The sequence below is a fragment of the Bufo gargarizans genome, chromosome 1 (assembly GCF_014858855.1).
Source record: "Bufo gargarizans isolate SCDJY-AF-19 chromosome 1, ASM1485885v1, whole genome shotgun sequence".
In the NCBI taxonomy this organism is placed as follows: domain Eukaryota; kingdom Metazoa; phylum Chordata; class Amphibia; order Anura; family Bufonidae; genus Bufo; species Bufo gargarizans.
Window position 1 is genome coordinate 158183608 of NC_058080.1, and position 22831 is coordinate 158206438.

The following is a 22831-nucleotide window of genomic DNA, read 5'->3' on the forward strand; positions in this document are numbered from 1 at the left end:
GGTGAGAGGCAACCAAATGTCACGTCAGACCATTCAAAACCATTTACATGAGCGTGGGCTGCGTGCTAGACAATCTGCAAGGGTACCTGACCACAGGAGTCATAGTCTTGCATAGGCCAGGGAGCATTTATGCTGGATGAGGGACCAGTTGGCCTCAGTGCTGTTCACTGATTAAAGTCGATTCTGCTCAGCGTGCTGCCAACTATGTTTGAGACATCAAGGAGAGCACCATGTATCAGCTACTGTTGTCACCAGACAAGCCTGTGGTGGTGGTGTTACAGTGTGGGCAGGTGTGTCTACTCGATACAGAACTTCCCTACACTTTGTGAATGGTACAGTGACAAGCCCATACTACTTGAATTATATTGCTAATATCACCAGTCATTGTGCCTCTACATGAACAACACAGGCCTAATTTCATCTTCATGGGCAACAATGCGCCAGCTCATTGAGGTCGAATCATTAGGGAATGGCTACTGGAGACTGGGGTACCTCAAATGAAGTGCCCTGCACTTTCTCCAGACCTGAATCCCATCGAAAAAACCTACAGGATCAGCTGAGTCGCCGTGTTGAGGCTCATAACTCTAACCCAGAACCTCAATGACTTGAGGGCCGCCCTTCACAAAGAGTGGGATGCCATGCCTCAGCAGATAATAAGTCGACTTGTAAACAGCATGAGACGTTTTCAAGCTGTAACTGATGCTCAAGGCCACATGACAAGTTATTGAGACACTGACATTTTTGTGGGGGTATACCCACCACTGTTGTTGGATTTTGTTTCAATAAATTGTTTGAGATGAGTAAATCTCCATTGCATGCTTCTAGCTAAATACCCTACTTTCATAAATCACTATAGCATGAACTTTTTACGTTTTACATAAATTTTACACGAAAGCCAAATATCCCTAACTTTGTGAGTAGTGGATATTCATGTGCCAGAAACTGAAATATACACCAGCTACAGTGGGAGCTGACATGTATCTTGGTTTTAATTTCTTTGTTTTCTACTGTAAATTATAGTAAATGTGTCAGGCTGTGGTAGCTGCTAAGCTCCAAGATTTTTTTTATTTATTTTTTAATAGTGTGGTGAGTGGTGAAAAATTAAAATGCCACAATTTTTGCAAAAAAAAATTTGACTTTTGTATGCATACTGTTTATAAATGACTTACAATATGTCTAAGAAATGAAAATAGATAAAGCTGTTCAAAGATTAAGTACCCTATAGATCATAGGGGTTAAAACATACACACTGCTCACTTCTTAAGCTGATGTATTTTAAAGGAATAAAACATTTTATTAGTGCCAGTGAATGTTGCAGTGAGATAACAGATGTTTGATGCATATCAAAACCAGATTTGTATTTAATAAAACATACAGGAATCAATCTCTTAAATAAACCATAGCTATCTGCATATGACAACTTTAAATAAAAAGTTGCTACTGTTGATAGGAAAAAATATTAAAAATAAAACCATTTGGCACATAACGTAACAATGAACTGGTCGACTATACAAGATATTTCACACACCTGGAACATGTACATTCATACAAATTGACAATAGCAGATACATCATGGCTGTACAATGTCTAAAAGCACATAACAGAACAGTTTAAAAAGAACACAGTACACCTACCGAGGAAGCAGCATGTTATATATACAGTATATGCTCGAGCTATGTCTAAAATGTCCTTAAAGATCCTTTGTAACATATGTTAAAGTTGTCCAGAGGCATATCAAATTACAGATGTATCTACAAGAAGATCGCTTCGATCATGTGCAAGAATTCTAAGGCAACAATTGTTGTTCCACAGGACGCAGAGCTAAAATTGCAAGGAGTTCTCCATATACTTCAGGAGTCTTTAGTCATGGATTGTAGACGGTCATAGGACACATTCATAATTCTCGCTTTTGTTGGCTCAATTCTATATATATTTTTTTTCTTTATCAGAATATTTGTAGTGTGTTTTCATAACGGATATAGCACCATTGGAGATTTCATCCAACAACATGTTATGTATAAGCGGAATATATAGTCTAAGGCCTTTTTTTGTACAGCCACTACTGAAATCTCTGCATTTAATGGGAGTCTGAATTAAAGTTTGTCCTTAATAATTACACACTAATGAAATAGCAGCCATTATAAAGATGGATACTGAAACTGGAGTCTGGATTTCGTGTTTTGCAATTTAGCCGATTATAGTTCCTGACTGCAACTTCATTTTATTTTTTACTTTTATTCCACTCAGAAAACAAGGAGTCTGAGAAGTAGGACAGACTTGAAAACCACTAACAAGTCCCTGATTATGTTTGTAACAGTGCATTACAACATATGGCATGTTAGAGGAGTAAATTGAAAACATCCTTTACTGAACAGCATTCACACTATGAATGTAGTGGAGGAAAGAGAATGTTACATTCATATAAATGATGGTTATAACGAAAGGAACAAAAGTGGCTGTTTTCTCGGATGTAAAGCAGACGTCTGTGTGGAGACAAAGAGGCTTTAAGTTCGCACATCCTAAGCATCTTTGTGTAACTGGATAAATGGAGGAGTCCTGACCGGGTTCCCGAACATCTCCTAAAGATCTTCTTATTTCGCATTCTGTATGCCATTTTGTTTGCATGATAAGCTGCCTGCAAAGCACAAAAGTCCAGTCTGAGGAATTCTGTGAACACATGAGTCAGTGGCCTGCAGGAACTTTTCATCTTGTCTTCTATTTCTTCTCAGACAATAGTCACAAGATAGAGCTGTCCTTGGGATGACTTTCAATGAACGTTGCAGAGTGATCTTGCAGGGAGCATTGACAAATGTCAAGCTAAGTATGAAAGCACTTATAGGGAAATTCACAAAAAAGGAACTCAGAATGGCTTCTATCGAATATAAATATTCTCTGTTGAAATCACCACTTTTTATTTTGTGCCTGTGAATATATCCTGAAACCGCCGTAAGACGTACAACCTCCTCCTGTGTCAATTTTAGGTTGTTGAAAGCAAGAACATAAAAACCAATATATTGCACACAATCCTATAAGTTGTCATTTTTTGTGAATTCCCCAAAAGCTTCCCTAGCAGCATGCAAAAACTCTTTGTTCAACGTCTGCTATGGTAGTGCACTTGAGACCATTTTATCAACGTCTTTTGCTACAATAATTCGTCCATGACTGGCCAGTGCAGTTCCTTATGTTGATGCTTCCAATTCTAATTACGATATAAAACCTTTGTACTAATAACGTTAAAAAAAAAAAAAAAAAAAAACTTCCTTTTCAAAGTTCACATGTGCGGCCTTCAATCCCCCATTTTTCAGCTGCAGAGGTTTCATGTGTTATTTGGTGTGTAGGGTCTCTTGATACGTCACGCTTTTGTATCGTATATGAAATCCCTTCTTGCTGATTGTATCATCAGTATGGAAATGAATTAGGATTGCATCCCCGCTGGATATAATTTCTTCTGGAGGCTAAAATAGATAAAAAGAGGTTGAAGTATCTTTATATGACATGGAAGCAATCTTCCAAACAAGAAATGGGCATGTGTATGCATTACTTGGATTTATACAGTGACAAGCACACCCCTTACATTAGTAAAATGACATAGAAATTACACTTCTCTTTGAATATACTGTATACATACAAGTGAAACACTGATCAATACATCTGAATCACAACAAAGGCATTATTGGGGAATTCAGAGTTAAAAAAAAGGTTTCATCTTGTTAAAAGGTTTGTCCAACCACTGGAACCCCCACCGATCCCAAGAACAGGGGTCTTATGCGCGGATACTACCACTCCAGTCACTCTCTAAAGGACTGCCAGAGAGAATGGCGAGTACAGAGCCAAGCTATTCCTGGCAGTCCCATGGAGAATAAATAGAGTGGCATGTTGCATGCTCAACCTGTTGCACCATCAGGACAGGGGAAATGCGACTGCTGTTCTTGGGATCAATGGGGGTCCTCGCAGACAGAACCCCACCAATCAGTTATCACTTAGCCTGTGGATGGGAGATAACTTGAAAACTTGGCAGAACCCTTTTATGGACCTTCATCTATTAGGCAGATTGAAGAGCACATTTTAGCATATATTGGCCATTACAGTTGTTCAAGCTGCCTATACACGTACATGTTCAATGACACTGTGATTCTCGTTCATTGTTACATTTCAACCAACAAATGTTCTTTTTTGTTGAAATTGTCTGTTTGGAATAACTTCTAAACTAGACTAATGCGTAAATTTAGGGCCTCAACATATAAAAGTGTGCCTTTTATACATGATGAATGGACTCACCCCTGATCCACAGAAACGTCCTAGCCGCATTGCAGATGTATCGTGGCCATCAAAGAGCTCCATATAGTCATAACCACAGTCTGCTTCTTCTTCCACCTCAAATGTTGGGAAGCCAAGTTCAACCCGAAGACCTCTTTCTGTCACCAACAACCACTCACAATCTGCTTGGACTGGGTAATTGTTGTCTCCAAACTGAGCATGTGAAAACAAGTCTCTTGGCTTTGATTCTGGTTTCAGTCTACCTCCGCACTCTGTAAAACATGCACATATAGACATCAATACACAAATTCAGGATATTTGGAAAATTGCTAAAAAGCAGGCCTACAGCAAAATCCTATACAGACACTAACTTCAAGCTATACTTTTTATAGCTGACAATCATTTTAATTTTGTTGCTATGTATCATTTTAAAGTGTTAATGTGTTAAAAAAAAGAAAAAAAAAAGTAGAGACAGCAACTTCAAACCGAAACATCTGAACACTTAGCAATATTTTATGTCATAAAAGATGAAACAGAAATCCAAAGCTATACATGCGAAGCTTACCACTAGATGTCGCCATAACGCAACATTGTTGTATTAAATAAAAACACATTTTAATAATATTTCTTAATGTTTTTGAGGACACATGAATTATCTTCTCCTTAAAAAAACATCTAGACCTTTAGTTAGTTAGAGATGTCGCAGCACAGGGTTTTGATGGAAACGTCTGTTCTTGCATAGCTTCTAAGGGTACTTTCACACTTGCGGCAGGACGGATCCGGCAGGCTGTTAACCCTGTCGGATCCGTCCTTCCGCTGTTTCGCCGTGCCACTGGACCGCCGCTCCGTCCCCATTGACTATAATGGGGGCGGCGCTCCAGCGCAGTACGGCAGGACTAAAAGTCCTGCATGTCCGACTTTAGTACGGCAGTCTCTGACCGCGAACTGCGCCGGAGTGAAACAGCGGAAGGACGGATCCGACAGGGTGAACAGGGTGCCGGATCCGTCCTGCCGCAAGTGTGTGAAAGTAGCCCAAGAACAAAAGTATTGCTTTATATCCTCAGAAAATTGTGAGAAACAGTATCCAAGGATAGAGACAAAAAATGGTCAGGGTACAATAGCCCATTTTACCCAACACATTATGGATTTGGGGAGATTTTTTCTATATTCTGTTAATTTTAGAATATGTTTAGTTAAATATTCTATTCAAATGTTATGCAGGTGAGTAAAGTAATTTTATCTTACACTTTATTGTGATTTTTCCAAGGATGCTTTCGTTTACTTTCCCACTAAACTTGGTTACGTTACTCACACATGTGTGTTTCCTCAGCTCGGTTAAACATCATTTCCTACTGACCTGTGGAATGCGTGGCCTGAAAACCTTTCCGTTGTACGGATGCGTCCGACACAAAACGGAGAAACATCTTATTTCCTGTGGCAACCAAAGGCTCTGGGATCTTATTACCACATAATCGTCCCAGGATAGAAGACTTCTCTGTCTCACCATCAAAAATCTCCAGATGGTCATAAGCACACTCTTGATGCTGCTCAATCTCAAATTCGCCAAATGCCTATTGTAAAAACAGATGTACATGAAACAGGGCACAGCCTATGAGACGCTATAAAGAATGGCTTTGCTAGATGCGAGTACACCTTGAACACTTCTCCACGGATATGAGTAAAGCATGCATGTCATTGAGACCAAATAGTTTTCACATTGGTCAGCCTAGACTGTACATGATGAATGCAATATAAGCAATTTTATGACCGTTGCTGTAAGTCGTTTTCAGTTTCTTTGTAAATATATAATCCAGAAAAGTAGGCGGCACTCCGATAAAGATGACAAGTGAACTTTATTCACCCAGGTGGTGCAACGTTTCGGTTCTTCACTAGAACCTTTTGTCATCTTTATCAGAGTGCCGCCTACTTTTCTGGATTATACATTGGGGTAAGAAGCCTATTCCCCTGGAGACGTGCACCCTCTTTTTCTTTGATTGTGTTCCAGTGCCGCCATTTTTCCTGTGTGTATATGTATATATATATATATATATATATATATATATATATATATATATATATATATATATATATATATATATATATATATATATATAGATACAAGTGATGACAATACATTTTATCAGCTTAAAAAGATGAATCTTAAAACCAAGGCAATACGTACCTAAAGGAACATTTAGGGCACTTTCACACTAGAGTTTTACTTTTCTACCTGAAAAGATTTGATCACTTTTATCCTAATGCATTCTGAATGGAGAGAAATCCGTTCAGGATGCATCAGGCTGTCTTCAGTTCAGTCACTGAACGGCGTTTTCGACGGAGGAAATACCGCAGAATTATGCGGAATTATCTCCATCCAAAATTCTAGATCAGTTGCCAGAATGCAGTCTCTCCGGTCTGTGCATGCGCAGACCGGTAAAAATCTGGATTTTTTTTTTTTATATATAACGGATCTGTTTCTTCGGATGACATACGGAGAGACGGATCAGTTCTTGCAACGCATTTGTAAGACGGATCCGCATCCGCATCCGCCTACAAATGCTGTCCATTTGCATGCAGATTGCCTGATCCGGCAGGCAGTTCCAGTGCCGGAACTGTTTGCCGGATCACTCTGCCGCAAGTGTGAAAGTAGCCTTAGACTGCCCAATTGCCCAAAATGTTCATTCCCAATAATCTGCCCATGTAAAGGTGTCGCAGATCACTCAATGAACGAGCAAAACACTTGTTCATCAGGGGAAATTATCTGAATTGCGGACACCTCAATCATCCTTTCTGGGCAGCAATTTGTATGAGGAATTGCTCATCTCCATACAGTGGAGGTGATCCGTGTATGTAAATGCAGCCCTTCACCTCCACCGACAAGCACGCAATTTTCTGGAACGAACGCTTTCTTCCCAATTGTCAGTGTAACGTGACCTATAACTCTTCTCAGGCAGCGGTCACTCTTTTCCAGTCCCTGGCCACAATGATTGTAAAGCCGGTTCTGAGAAATTCTTAAAGAAAATGTGTCACCAAAAATGTTTTCTGCTAGTTAAAACCAGATGATAAACATCCTTTTTTCTAATCAGTTTTTTTTTACCGATTGCAGATTTAGGCCTCGTTCACATTTTTGTCACCGATGTGTGCTGGACAGTACACGCACCCATTGAAATGTCTTCACATTTCAGTATTTTTTTTTCACTAACCATGGATCAGTAAAAAATATATCATGGGGACATGCACTACTTTGATCCATGATGTGGACCAGGCAAGCCCACTGAAGTCTATAGGTCCGCATATAAAAAAAATATAAAAAAAATCACTGACAACGTGGATGGCACGGATGTTTTGTGGATCCGCCAAAACCGATACGTTTGTGTGAATCTTCCCATAGAACTATAGCTCAGCTCCTCCTGCTCTATAACCTGCTGTCGGCTGTTTGGCCTTTAAGTTCACCTTTACACTGGGTTCACACTTGAGTGTTCTGAAAGGAGCGCTCTGTATGCGCGCTTGTACCGGCGTTTACAATCGCGCATACAGAGACAAGCGAACGCCCATTATTGCGCGTTCCCGAAAGTCTATGTACGGGAACGTGCGACAAAACGCCCCAAGGAAGCTCAAGAACTTTTTTGAGCATAGGGCGTTTTTCAGCGCGTTCAAACGCGCTGTAAACCGCTCAAGTGTGAACCAGGGCCATAGGGAAGCATTGGTTTTCATGTGTTGAGCGTTTTACAGCGCGTTTGAATGCGCTGTAAAACGCTCAGGTTTGAACCCAGCCTTAAAGAAGAGATTAAGCAGCGAGATGACTTTTGCAGTATGCATCTAGTACGGGGACATTGTTATTTCTTATACAGAATGCTACCAGTGAACATGGGATCAATGCACAGACCAGATCTGTGCTACCCCAGCAGACACACTGACACAAATATCATAACGGTCAATATGCTGATTGTTGTCCTAAATAAACATTGTCCAGAACTACCAGTTTTTACGCCTTTTTTAATAAGTAGCCAGCTCCTAAATGTGTCTCCTGGGGTAATTCTTAATCTGAAAGACAGGCTTGGATGTATGTATGTACTTATGTACGTAAATGTAATGTTACTAGCACTGACGTAATTGAGATTTTGGCCCGTACACTGGTAAATAAATGAAAATCGGCTTCCTTTTCCTCAAAAACAATCTGTACAGCCAATGCCTGTTCAAGTAAAATTCTGCAGCTGTCTTTTCTGAACACAAGTGTGGAATACTCACATATGCCTGCAAGCTTTCAGTGTATTGTTCCTCTTATACATTTGGTTCATAAAGACTCATGGGGCTGAAATGTAACATGCACTACTAGGATTTTAATGTTGTGAACCAACACCTCTTTCCATAACAGTCAGGAGGACTTGGGCCCCAAACCCTCAGCATTGCCTTACAGTGTGTATGCAGCCTATTCATAGCTCTTTCTATAACCAGTACCTGCATTCTGGAACAGAACTACTTTGAAGGGCATGGGTGCTGCATGCAAAGGAGGTTCTTGGACTCTTGGACCTGGAGCCACTTGGGTGAATAGTCACTATGGCCATTCGGCTGGGAAAGCCTCTATACGGGGCTCGAGCCATTTTAGGTTTTGTGCACTTGCCATCGTCTTTTAGATTTGGGGCATGTGCAGCGAAGATAAGGACACAGTTAATCTTTATAGATCTAAGGACAGCTATTTATACATACTTTAAATGAGTTGTGTCGCTTCAGCAAATTGCATTTATCAAGTAGACAAAGTTAATACAAGGCACTTACTAATGTATTGTGATTGTCCATATTGCCTCCTTTGCTGGCTTCATTCATTTTTCCATCACATTATACATTGCTTGTTTCCATAGTTACAACCACCCTGCAATCCATCAGCGGTGGCCGTGCCTGCACATTATAGGAAACGGTGCCAGCCTATGTGCACTTGCGAGGCTGATCTTTTTCCTATAGTGTGCAGGATGGCCACCACTGATGGATTGCAGGGTGGTCATAACCATGGAAACAAGCAGTGTATAATGTGATGGAAAAATGTAAAACTAGTAAAGGAGGCAATATGGGTAATAAGAATACATTAGTAAGTATACAGGATAAATCTAAAATGATAGTCACATTGTTAATTATTTTTTTCACATTTAAGCTATTATACGCATGCAAGTACTTACTAGTTTAACCCTATGGCCTGGAGTGGCACTTATTTCCCAAGTGCATTCTTTCCGACTTGGATACTTGTCTGGCCAGTTGGGGCTTGTTATCACTCCATTAGGGCTATGAATTCTGTGCTCGCATTCAGCTGTGTAGGGAAATACATGACTTGTTATATTGGCGTTCATAGTCTTAGAGACTGATACATTCCTTCACTTAAAGGACGGAATTGTTTAACACCTGTTTTAGTACAAAACGTATTAATTACAATAAGTGTGTAGTTCACAAGTCAAATGTGGCATATTTTATGTAATATTTCCACTTCCAAGTTCTTGCAGCATAATCCACGACCTCTTTCTAATGGTCCAAGGGGCTAAATTGCTTTTTCATTATTATGTATTCCCTCTCTAGGACCTGTGTGACTATGTATAATAGCAATAGAACCTTATACCACTGCGAGCTGACAGCCCCTTTGGCCTAGACCTGTACCCCTGAATATAAATAAATACAAAAGAAAACCCACCTGTCAGTCGTGGTCCCGTCACTGCTCGGCTCCTGGCTGTTATCAGTCCTCGCAGTACCAGGAAACGCCTGGGTCCCATGAACACTGCAGCTAATCAAAGGCCTCAGTGGTCAGAGTGGCAAGCCGCAGAGGCCTGTCACTGGCTGCAGGGGGCATGGGACCCAGCTGTTTTTGGATTTACAGAGCCTGAAAGCAGCAGATAATGGAACCATGGCTAGACAGCGGACAGGTGAGCTTTTATTATAATTTTGTTATGTTTAATGGATTCAAGGCACAGGTCTGGACCAAAGTGGCTGTCGTTGTCAAGGCTGAACAACCACTAAGTCATTTGAGGGAATCTTAAAAAGGGGTTGTTGGCTTTTGTAATATTGATGGCCTATTCTCAGGATAGTTCACCAATATGAGACTGGCGGGGGGGCCAACTCCCAACACCCCCGTCGATCAGCTGTAGGAAAAGAACATAACGCTTGTACAAGTGCCATGTTCTCTTCTCTGTTTATATGCTCGCCATCGACATTGCAGCAGCGAGCAACGTAATTACAACTAGGCCGTCCCTTTCACTTCAATGGGATAGCTCGTTCAGATTCAATAATTTAAAAAGCAGACAACCCCTTTAATGCATCTTAATTTTCACTCAGTGCTATGTTCAGCCTGAGATTTTTATTCACTGCATCAGAATTTCTGAGCAAGCCAAAATCAGTTTACTCGCCTCTTCCTCCTGCTGTGGTCTGGGTACCCTCATTGGGAAGAGCTTAAAGAAGAAGAAGTGTTATTCTCTGACCTGCTAGAAAGGTTCATGATGTAACCTGTAGTGAAGGTAATCTTCTTACCAGTGTCTGTATTTGTGAGCTATCCCCTCCCTTCTGCTGCTCAGCTGTGTCATGTGATCAGCGATGACTTTCCAACTGACAGCATCTTATATGAGGACAGGAAGACAGTTTCTCTATGTATTCCTATGGGAGCCTCAATGTCAGTCTCATAGGAATGAATAGAGAAGTAACTGACTTCCTCTCCTGTGTCAGTTGGACATCAGAGAGTTTACATTCACTACAGAGGACTTCATGGACCTTTCTTGCAGGTCAGAGAATAAACAATTTTGTGAGAGCTCTTCTTTAACTAGATAAATAAAATAATTTATAAATTCTACATTTACTCATGTTTTTCATGACAATTTATAATGTACCCCTTGGATAGCTTTATTACCTATATAACATGTATTGTGCTTAATTTATACATTTGGTGCAAGACCAATAAACATTAATAGCATTTAAACAAAAATGCAGTGTACTCCTAGTTGTGAGACTTCAGTATTCATGAGAAGAGCACTCCTCCGGTTCCTCTCACCCTCCATGACGTGCAGTCATAATGTGTACATGAAGATACAAGGCAGATGCCAGTCACTGGCAGTCAGAGCTCCCCTTATGAATATGGCATTTGGGCTGACAGAGCGCCAGCCCCTATAATATGTTGACAAATGATGATAGATCCATTTTAATAGTTAATAATGTTAAAGCACAAGTCATTGTGCAATGTGTTAAAGAATTTAAAACTGTATACTTGTCTGAAAAAAATAAATAAAAAAAATTGCTCAAATATCAGTAAATCCACTCAGCCACAGAACTAGAGACTACAGCGCTCCTAGCTATGGATGGGGGGGAAAAAAAGGGGGAACCAGCAGAGATCACTGGGAATCCCAGGGGTCGAACCCCCACAATCTAGCATAAATGTTCATGCTAATACACTCCCTTAGAATCCATTCATACATCCACAAAATGGATCCACATCCGTTCCGCAATTTTGCAAACAGGTGCGGCCCCATTTTCAATGGGTGCCGGAATGTGCTGTCCGCATCCGCACTTCAGGATCTGCAAAAAATAAAAATAGAACATGTCCCATTCTGGTCCGCAATTGCAGACAAGAAAAGGCATTTTCTATGAAAGCGCCAGCGATGTGCGGTCCGCAAAATGCGGAACGCACATTGCCGGTGTCCGTGTTTTGCAGATCCGCAAAACACATACGGATGCGTGAATGAACCCTAAAGATGATCCAGGCTGCACACAGACAGATATCCCTACCCAGAATGCAAGACTGAGCACTGAATTATGATACCGAGAAGCTTTTCTAGGAAGGGAGCAAGAAAAATTATTTCCCATCATTACTATCTCATTGCCATCATTGTAGCAATACCAGCGATTCCACTGGAAAAACGTTTTGTTGGTAACTTCCAAAGATGCCAGCCATTATGACCATTTACACAAATTCGGCTTCATTAGACTTGTTGCCATATAATTCCTACATGTATGTAATGATCTTAGGGCTGTATTAGACGTGCAGAGGATCTGCCAGCTCATTGCTAACGAGCGTTCGTAAGAATGCTCGATAGTGAAGATCTGCCTGTGTAAAAGTGCCGCCAATGACCGGATGACCGAGCAAACACTAATTCATTGGGTAATCACATTTTTTATGCAGGCTAAAAAAATAATAATCATTGTTTGCCAGCGGCAGATCGTGCTGTCTAATCACGCTCTACATCTGGCAAATAAGGATTCTGTATTGGGACGAGCGATGGCAATATCCTCCCCATACTGCATGTAATAGCAGCAGTCTCCACTGACGAGAAGGAACACTTGCTTCCCGACAATCGTAATGCTCATCTGCAGGTACATTAGGCAATGATCATTCAAAAAAAGGACTAACAATAGTTGCTAGTGGTCATTTAAAGGGAACCTGTCACCGGGATTTTGTGCATAGAGCTGAGGACATGGGTTGCTAGATGGCAGCTAGCACATCTGCAATACCCAGTCCCCATAGCTCTGTGTGCTTTTATTGTGTAAAAAAACGATTTAAAACATATGCAAATTACCGAGATGAGTCCTGTATGTGAGATAAGTCAGGGACAGGACTCATCTCAGGTTAATTTGCATATGTATCAAATCAGTCTTTTTACACAATAAAAGCACACAGAGCTATGGGGACTAGGTATTGTGGATGTGCTAGCGGCCATCTAGCAGCCCATGTCTGCAGCTCTATACACAAAATCCAGGTGACAGGTTCCCTTTAAGAATGCACTTTCCATGTAGGTGTATAACCCTGGCCTTTCCTATAACTCATTTCATTCCACACGTATATTCAGTGGCTCCTACCTTCTTTGCAGTCATGTTTATTCTCATGGAGTACAAATCCATTGCGGCACTGACAGACATAGCTACCAATAGTATTGATGCATTCATGTTGGCAGCCTCCATTCTCTTTAGAGCATTCATCTTTGTCTGCAAGTAACACAAGTCTTAATTTGCAGGAAAACTTTGCATTGTGCACATCAGCAAAAACACAAAATAATTGTTAATTCAAGCAAAGCACCCCATGCAGCAGAGTACCAGGTCAACCTGTAACCTTGTATAGAAAAGTCTATGAATTTGGTACAGATTTTGAAAACATACAGCAATTGTGATGATCAATAATCATCTCGGTAAAATGTTTTAATATGCTAATTGTAAATCACTGAAGACAGAAAGTTCTCAAGCATAACATACAAGGATACAGGCTGTGTATAGTTTAAACTTAGATGAAATCAATCTAGACCTTTAAACATTATATATCATCTGGGTATATAAAATGTGTACATACGAGACCAATCCAAAGAGCTAGAGAGATATATTAATATGTAACAAGGAAGCACCCAGTACAGAGACGTAAATTAATAGGTATTAAATATTGATACTTCCACCATTAGAACCATTAGAGATGAAAAGATGAAGAGTAACTGGCAGAAGGTCAACAGTTTTGCTGCATAAAAAGGACTCTAACAGTCGACATTCCAGAGAGGCATCCGCTTGCGCAGGAATGTGTCAGATGTCATTATCAAATAGACCAGGTCATAGCTTCAAATCAAAACTGGCAGGTCGCTTCTGACATACATAAAAAAATACTACAGCATCTAATGCTGTGCTATGGCCATGTATCAGAAGGATGCTGAAAAATTACATTAATTAAAAGGGACAAAGTTAATCACAAGGCAAAGCTCGGTAATTTCATCTAGTAAGTCATCCTTCAAGGGCTTATTAGTCATGAGGGCTTCTAAAGGGGAAAACTACAAAATCTTTTTAACATGAAATGTTAGACCGGTATTTTATCTGCAGGTTATATTTTACACAAGTACCGGTAATAGGAATAATGATATTCTCGGTTCTCATATAAAAAACATTATTAAATACCATTCCCACCTAAAAAGGAGCTGTTTACCGTTAATTGGATTCAGACATTTCTTAGTGAATTTTGTAGCAAGAAAACACAAGTATATGGATAGCCAGAAACAAACTCAAGGAATTCTATTTCCTTTTGTTTGATTTTAGATAGAATTTGCATGTAACCATGCCATCCTGGTGCAACTGATGCAGGGCAAATAGTAGATAGGATATTAATTCTACACAAAATTAATATTGTTTGAAATATATGGTGGTAGGCAATATAAAGTAATCTGACGGTGAAACGCTCTCCTGGAATGGAGTAGAGCAATATGCATTACAGGTTCTTAGCCAAGTTATTGGGGTGTGCCTGTCAACGTGCAGTTGACAGGTTCCAGTAGCATCCAGCAGAGATCTGAATTTAGCCAAGTACAACTGTGGGCCCATCCAAGATAAAGCTATCCAACAGCTAGGGGATCAGACAATATCAGAGAAGGAGACCTATGTTTCGGTAGAATACTCTCAACACTCCTAGAAATTAAGCCAAGGTAACAATACTTTCATTGCCTGAATTAGCTTTAAAGTGTACCCGAGTTATAAAAAAATAAACACATGCATAATGGCTGTGCTTCTTTGTGCAATCATAACTGAAGATCCTTTTTTTGCCTTCCCAATGTATTTTCCAACCCTATTAGTCCCCGTTTCATCTGCACAGATAGATGCATTTGACTCAGAAGCATGGGCGTATCCCTACTGTGAAACCTGCCAGCACTATACTGCTGTGACATCTTTTCCCTTACTTCCCACAATGTTAGTTTTCAGTTCTAGAGCCCACAGAGCAGATATCTCCGACACGCCCTCATTTCCTGTGAGCGGTCTACTGCATCTCCGTCACTATGGACAGATCTTGCCTGACGACAGGCAGTGGACTGCAAATTAGGTGGAATGAGGATCCCAATGGTCGCGAATTTACAGCTTTTTTTCCAGGTGGATGCGGACATTTTTTAAATGAAGTGATTTAGAAATTTGCTAGTTACACTATTCTGTATTAAATGGATGAAAGTACTGACTCTTTAAATAATGAATTGGATGCCAGTGAATGACAAATTAAAAAAAAGACACAGTCCTATGGATGCTTCTAGGCCAGGTTATGGAAACATTGCACTTTATATCATATGTTGCATAATTTAATGTAAGTTTATGGTTAAAAAAATAGCTTACTGATATTTCCATTTGGTTAGTTGAAGTTTTTGAAACATATGTTTTGTGGAGTCCATAAACCCCAAAAACATTTGTTCTTTAGTGAGCAGAAAGCAGTTTCCCCAACTGTGAATGGATGTGTGTGCCGATCCCCAAGAAAAAAAACCACACATCCATTCCCCAAAACAGGTTAGCTTACGTCAGGTTGGTCGTACCTCTGAGACTGTCAGAGGACACCAGTCTGTCATATATACGTTCATGACCTGATGGGGCACCTTTTATCATGTCCTTGCAAGATTCAAAAATAAAAATTTTCTCTTTGCAGGCAGCTTTCTTGTCTGTGAACAAAAATGTATTTGCACATTGGCAGAAATGTATTGGCATAGTCCCCTCTCCAATGATCCCTTAGTGTCCAGTGCATACAGTGACCAACTATATGAAAGCAAAACTACTTTCAAAAATATGTTAAGGAATTGAATTGACTGCAATGTGATCACTCTGTTCAGCCACGATGGTGTTCCAATAATAACGTCACTGGATTGGATATGGTAATATGCTAGGAAAATTATGTAATTCCCCAACATATTTTAATAGTATCTCCACAGTTTTAAAACCAAGATAAGAAACCTTCAAAATTTCCCAATCTAATAACACCACCTATAAAAATACTAAAAATATAAGAAAAAAAGTTATACCACAATAAACAGCATTAACAAGTGTACAAACACAAAGAAAAAACTTTAAAAACATTGAAAAGCTGCACAAAAAGATTTCTGAATATCGCCTACAAATCCACAACATATTTATCGATCATGAATTTCCATTACCATATTCATCTATCCCATTAGGCTTCATGCACATGACCGTATGTTTTTTGAGGTCTGCAAACAGCAAAACGGACGAGAATAGGACATTTTTGTAGGAACGGACATGCAGACAGACTTATGCGGACAGCACACAGTGAGCCGTCTGCATTTATTGTGGCCCCATTGAAGTGAATGGGTTTGCATCTAATGCACAAAAAAAAAATGTGGCTGCGGGAAAATAAAATACGGTTGTATGCATGAGGTCTTCAAGTAATTAAGGTGAACAAATATGGTATATAACATTGATATATATTGGCAATTAATCAAATGCATCACATCATTTATCTTGTACTGATCCTAAGCTTTTTTCCACAATATACAAATTTCAGAGCTAAAATCTTCAGGCTCAAAGTGTTTATAGAGTTTTCTATGATGATTTTAATGGTATGTAATGCAGTCTTTACTGGGGGGCTGGCAATCTGATGTAGTACAAACTGTCCACCTGTATCACATGAGTTTAACTAACTTGAATGTTGACAACATAAAAATTGTAATGGCAGTTATGGCCCACAGGGTTATGTTCACACACTCAGGAATCTGACAAACTGACAACCGTATGCAGGAAACTCAATTTAAAGGGAACCTGTCACCGGGATTTTGTATATAGAGCTGAGGACATGGGTTGCTAGATGGCCGCTAGCACATCCGCAATACCCAGTCCCCATAGCTCTGTGTGCTTTTATTGTGTAAATAAATATATGCAAATTAACCTGAGATGAGTCCTGTACATGAGATGAGTCAGGGACAGGACTCATCTCAGGTTAATTTGCATATGTATCAAATCGTTTTTTTTACACAATAAAAGCACACAGAGCTATGGGGACTGGGTATTGCGGATGTGCTAGCGGCCATCTAGCAACCCATGTCCTCAGCTCTATACACAAAATCCCGGTGACAGGTTCCCTTTAAGAGGGTATTTTATACCTTTCTCAAATACTTTTGTCCATGGTCAGGATAGATCAATATCTGATCGGCAGGGGTCCAACACCTGGCATCCCTGCCCATCAGCTGTCTGAAGAGGAGGCTTCCTGTACACTGCGCTGTGTCTCGGAAGTGCAGTGTAATCCAAGTACTCGCTCTATTCAAGTCAATGGAGCGAGTTCTTGTAATTACACTACGCCACCGCTCCTTTACAAACAGCTGATCGAAGGGAGTGCTGGGTGTTGGGCCCCTGCCAATTTGATATTGATGACCTATCCTGTCAATAGGTCATCAATATTAACAGCTGGACAATGCCTGTAATCAAAAAATAAAATCTATGTCAAATGATGACCACACCGCATTTTAAAAATGCATATTCTGGATTCCACATGGAAAAAAGCAGACAAGTTCCACTGACTTTCAATGGGGCCAATACAAGTGGCTCCGCTGGCCGTCCTCTGGCAGAAGTTTCAGCAACAGAATGGTGTCAGATTTTTTTTTTTTTAAACTGCATGGATGGCTTACCTATGGAAAATACATGAATGTGTGAACAGTACCCAATACTGTCTGTAAGGCTACATGTACACGACCGCATGTATTTTGCGGTCCGCAAATTGCGGATCCGAAAAAAAAAAAAAACTAAGAAAAAAAACTGAACGGACAAGGAAACAAACAACGTTCGTGTGCATGTAGCCTAACTCTGTATTATCTGTATTATAAAGCAAGGCATATAGGGGGAGATTTGTCAAAACCAGTGTAAAGGAACACTGGCTTGGTCACCCACAGCAACCAGATTCCAGCTTTCATTTTCCAAAGGAGCTCTTAAAATAAAGTGGAATCTGATTGGTTGCTATGGGCAACTAAACTAGTTTTCCTTGACCAATTTTGATAAATCTCGCCATTCTTGTATAAGACTAGTGTAAAAGACTAACGGTCTGAACTGTTCTGTTGACATGAAAGGTTTCTATGAATTGCAGCAGATAATTATGTACAGCAACATCTTCAGGACGTGTACGGTTTAAGACTAGGTTCACAAGTGGCGGATAGTGTCATCAGATAACGTGTTGCGGACTTTTAACATTAAATTGACTTGTGGTGCGGATTTGAAATCTGTAGTATGTTAAAAGGGGTTGTCCGGGCTTTTAATATTGATGACCTAGAAGAACCCCTTTAAGTTAGGCTGTGGATCTCCATCACCGCTTTCACACTTTGCAATGGAGAGGGTGGAATCCACAGCAAACCATATGTGATTCATATGGTACTTTATTCTTCTACTTCTCCACTGAATCGTACGCCCTGTGCGCACATACTTATAGTACTAGCCCTAAAATGCATTCTGCACAAAAAAAAAAAAAAACTGGGATCGAATTCAACCAAATCTGTGCTTTCTGCAGATTGACATTCAGCAGAATTGTTTTTAATGCAGACCGCTCAATGTCATCGGGTAGTAACAGACTACAATATCCAGCATCTTCTATCACATTGTCCAGATTTAAACCTGTCAAGCACAGTATCCCCTTTCTCTAGCAAAAGCCATGATTTACAGTATAGGTTTGAATTCCCTTTCTTGGTATATAAAAGTATAAGTGAGAGGTACGGGGCAGATGAAGTGTGGACGGAGTCTTATTATTACTCAGTACACATAGTACTCTATTTAAAAGTGTAAAGGGAAAAGTCATTTCCATTACATAATGAGGTCCTGGCAAAAAGTTCATATTGATATGGCATGGGACTGGGGACTTATTTTAGACTTCACTTTAGTTCTACCTTGCCAAGGAGGAAACTCAAGAATATTAATGGTATAAGCTTTGGAAAGAAATATGTAAGGACACCACTTTCCTCACAGAGGGCTGATTTATTACATGTGAATGAACAGAGCCCGGTCTCACACGGTAAGAGCTAAGGCCAGAGACAAAAGAAAACGGGAAGATGTAATTCTGGAAGGTCCACTGGCCGTCTGGTTCCTGGATGTGCTTTGCTACGTATTGCATTACATTTAAATGTTACTAGACATGTATAACCGACAAGTAGAGGTGCTGCCCGCGACAACCCATCAGATCCCAGTTGTCATTTTCCTGGACATTTCCAAAAGGAATTATGTATACCAAATCACTACTTACATCAGACCCACGTATAGTAAATATGAGTATTCAACTTTACAGCCAAGGCTAGCTTCACACTAGTGTTCAGACAGGGAGTGCACTCTGGATCTGGCATTGCCAGATGCTGCCTGTATGCCCGCCAGCCCCTATAACTATAATGGGGACTGGCAGATATCTGGCCGCAACCTGGAAAATACGCAGAGAATCTGCTGGACCAAGACTGTTGCATGCAGCGGTATTTGTCGGGATGTGGATGGATCTCCGCTGGTCCCCATTATAGTTAATGGTGCTGGTCGGCATTCAGCAGCGCCCAGCAATGCCAGATTCAGAGAGCCTGCCCAATCTCTGAACGCCAGTGTGAAATGTAAGCACGTATGTAGTGATCCTGAATCTTCCTAAGAAATAAATAGCATTACATAAAATTTAGCCCGCCCTTACCTGAAAAAAAGTGCGCACGGAAGCCCTTTTTTGATACCGTATTATCAGACCTAAATTCTATTCTCATATTGTTGTATAGGGAGGTAATAACCTCAGGCACTTCAGTCCCACAGAACTTTCCATGTAACTTCGAATCAGAGGATAGGCCACTTCGAATCTCAACATAATCATATTTGCAAACCTGGAAACCAACACATAGCTTGTTAACAGAATATAAATGATAACCGTATTAGTTTAAGTAGCGATACAGTTACCACCTTTGTATTTTAATAGCATAGTCTACTACTGTTATTCCACATGACAAAAAAAAGTTTTGGTCTCTGTTGGATAAATGGAGCCCTATGGATATGTTTATGCTGGGACCTTGGCCCACCATATGCACCAAAAGTAGTCTCCGATCTTGATGTGAATATAGAAAGCAATCAGACAGCTACTTTATTTTTGGGGGGGTTAATATCTTTAAAGCATTCTTAAACTGTACAGTATGGCAATGCGTGAATTATGTTGCCATAACATAGTCTAATGGCTTTGATAAAAATGTTTTATGCTGGAATTTTCTAAGCTTCTTGCTATGAACCATGAATTGCTTTAGAAAATGCACCAATTGTTTTCAGCTACAGACGTGGACAAAATTGTTGGTACCCTTTGGTCAATGAAAGAAAAAGTCACAATGGTCACAGAAATAACTTTAATCTGACAAAAGTAATAATAAATTAAAATTCTATAAATGTTAACCAATGAAAGTCAGACATTGTTTTTCAACCATGCTTCAACAGAATTATGTAAAAAAATAAACTCATGAAACAGGCATGGACAAAAATGATGGTACCCCTAGAAAACACAGAACATAATGTGACCAAAGGGACATGTTAATTCAAGGTGTGTCCACTAATTAGCATCACAGGTGTCTACAACCTTGTAATCAGCCATTGGGCCTATATATATGGCTCCAGGTAATCACTGTGTTTGGTGATATGGTGTGTACCACACTCGACATGGACCAGAGGAAGCAAAGGAAAGAGCTGTCTCAAGAGATCAGAAAGAAAATTATAGACAAGCATGTTAAAGGTAAAGGCTATAAGACCATCTCCAAGCAACTAGATGTTCCTGTGAGTACAGTTGCACATATTATTCATAAGTTTAAGATCCATGGGACTGTAGCCAACCTCCCTGGACGTGGCCGCAGGAGGAAAATTGATGACAAATCTAAGAGACGGATAATCCGAATGGTAACAAAAGAGCCTAGAAAGACTTCTAAAGAGATTCAAGGTGAACTTCATGCTCAAGGAACATCAGTGTCAGATCGCACCATCCGTCGTTGTTTGAGCCAAAGTGGACTACATGGGAGACGACCAAGGAGGACACCATTGTTGAAAACGAATCATAAAAAAGCAAGACTGGAATATGCCAAACTACATGTTGACAAGCCACAAAGCTTCTGGGAGAATGTCCTGTGGACAGATGAGACAAAAATCGAAGTTTTTGCCAAGGCACATCAGCTGTATGTTCACAGACGAAAAAATGAAGCATATCAAGAAAAGAACACTGTCCCTACTGTGAAACATGGAGGAGGCTCTGTTATGTTCTGGGGCTGCTTTGCTGCGTCTGGCACAGGGTGTCTTGAATCTGTGCAGGGTACAATGAAATCTCAAGACTATCAAGGAATTCTAGAGAGAAATGTACTAGCCAGTGTCAGAAAGCTTGGTCTCAGTCGCAGGTCATGGGTCTTGCAACAGGACAATGACCCAAAACACACCGCTAAAAACACCCAAGAATGGCTAAGAGGAAAAAATTGGACTATTCTAAAGTGGCCTTCTATGAGCCCTGACCTCAATCCTATTGAGCATCTTTGGAAGGAGCTGAAACATGCAGTCTGGAAAAGGCACCCTTCAAACCGGACACAACTGGAGCAGTTTGCTCATGAGGAGTGGGCCAAAATACCTGCTGAGAGGTGCAGATGTCTCATTGACAGTTACAGGAAGCGTTTGATTGCAGTGATTGCCTCAAAAGGTTGCGCAACAAAATATTAAGTTAGGGGTACCATCATTTTTGTCCATGCCTGTTTCATGAGTTTATTTTTTTACATAATTCTGTTGAAGCATGGTTGAAAAACAATGTCTGACTTTCATTGGTTAACATTTATAGAATTTTAATTTATTATTACTTTTGTCAGATTAAAGTTATTTCTGTGACCATTGTGACTTTTTCTTTCATTGACCAAAGGGTACCAACAATTTTGTCCACGTCTGTATGTGTCTTTGCCTCCAGTCATGACTATGCTTAAAAGTTCATTTGAGGCTCTAAGTGAGTTATTAATTCAAGATCCATAAATCATAGCCGTTTAACATACTGAAAAATAGAAGAAAAAGAAAACTTGGCTAAAGTTTCTACTTTTCTGGTGTTTCCATTAAAATGATTAGTTAGAGTTTCGCTTAATTTAATACTATTGAGTGAACACAACTTCTGTCTAATAAATTGGTGTCATATTTAAAACAGAAATGTGGTTTCACTTATCGTGAGAAGAAATCACAGGTAGTAAACTATGTGCTTCTAGGATCACTGCAGTTTTATAGGCATATCGGTCAGTCATCGACCCATATAAATGGTCCAATCAGTAACGTGAATATTGGACAGTTTTCCATGTTCAGGGGCCTCCCCCTCTACGTGGCCAGACCTGCAGAAGGAAGCATACTTATCTGCTTGCTCATCTCTGGGTTCCGGCTCCTTGACCGCCACGCTCCAGTCCACACAAGTCAACATCTGGTTTGACAGTTGATTCAGCCATTCACTGGCCACAGCGGTCCCCCTTGTATCACTTTGCTTCAGTAAGTCACGTGATACAATATGGATGCATCACCACTGCAACCAGTGACTGGTTACAGCTGTTTTCAAACAGGATATTGACACGAGGGGACCAAAGCTCAGCAGCAATGGAAGGGGAGCGACGGAGCCAGAACCCAATGACAGGGAGCAGGTAAGTATGCATTCATCCACGGATCCAGGCCTGGCCAAAAAGGCCCCCCAAAGATGGAAAACCCCATTTAAGAAGTAGAACAAATACTATCTAATGGATTATGTAGCCAATAATTAGATCACCTATCGAGTCCTAGAACTGACCAGTCTTTTGTGGCTTCCATGAGATATATAAAGCACTGGTGGAGGAATAAAAAAAATACTTCTCCCTGTTCA

General features: G+C 40.2%; 1 protein-coding gene across 1 annotated transcript in view; it reads right to left on the reverse strand.

The window, feature by feature from the left end:
• Positions 1–1283: 1283 nt before the first annotated feature.
• TLL1 (tolloid like 1) overlaps positions 1284–22831 on the reverse strand; it is a 136698-nt gene continuing 115150 nt past the window's right edge. Inside the window, exons 17-22 of the mRNA XM_044296618.1 lie at positions 19643–19823; positions 13075–13200; positions 9429–9556; positions 5615–5828; positions 4279–4529; positions 1284–3455 (exon numbers count right to left, since the gene is read on the reverse strand). Of these exons, the coding sequence (XP_044152553.1) occupies positions 3324–3455; positions 4279–4529; positions 5615–5828; positions 9429–9556; positions 13075–13200; positions 19643–19823 (1032 nt within the window). The 3' untranslated portion in view covers positions 1284–3323. The remainder of the gene's footprint in view (positions 3456–4278; positions 4530–5614; positions 5829–9428; positions 9557–13074; positions 13201–19642; positions 19824–22831) is intronic.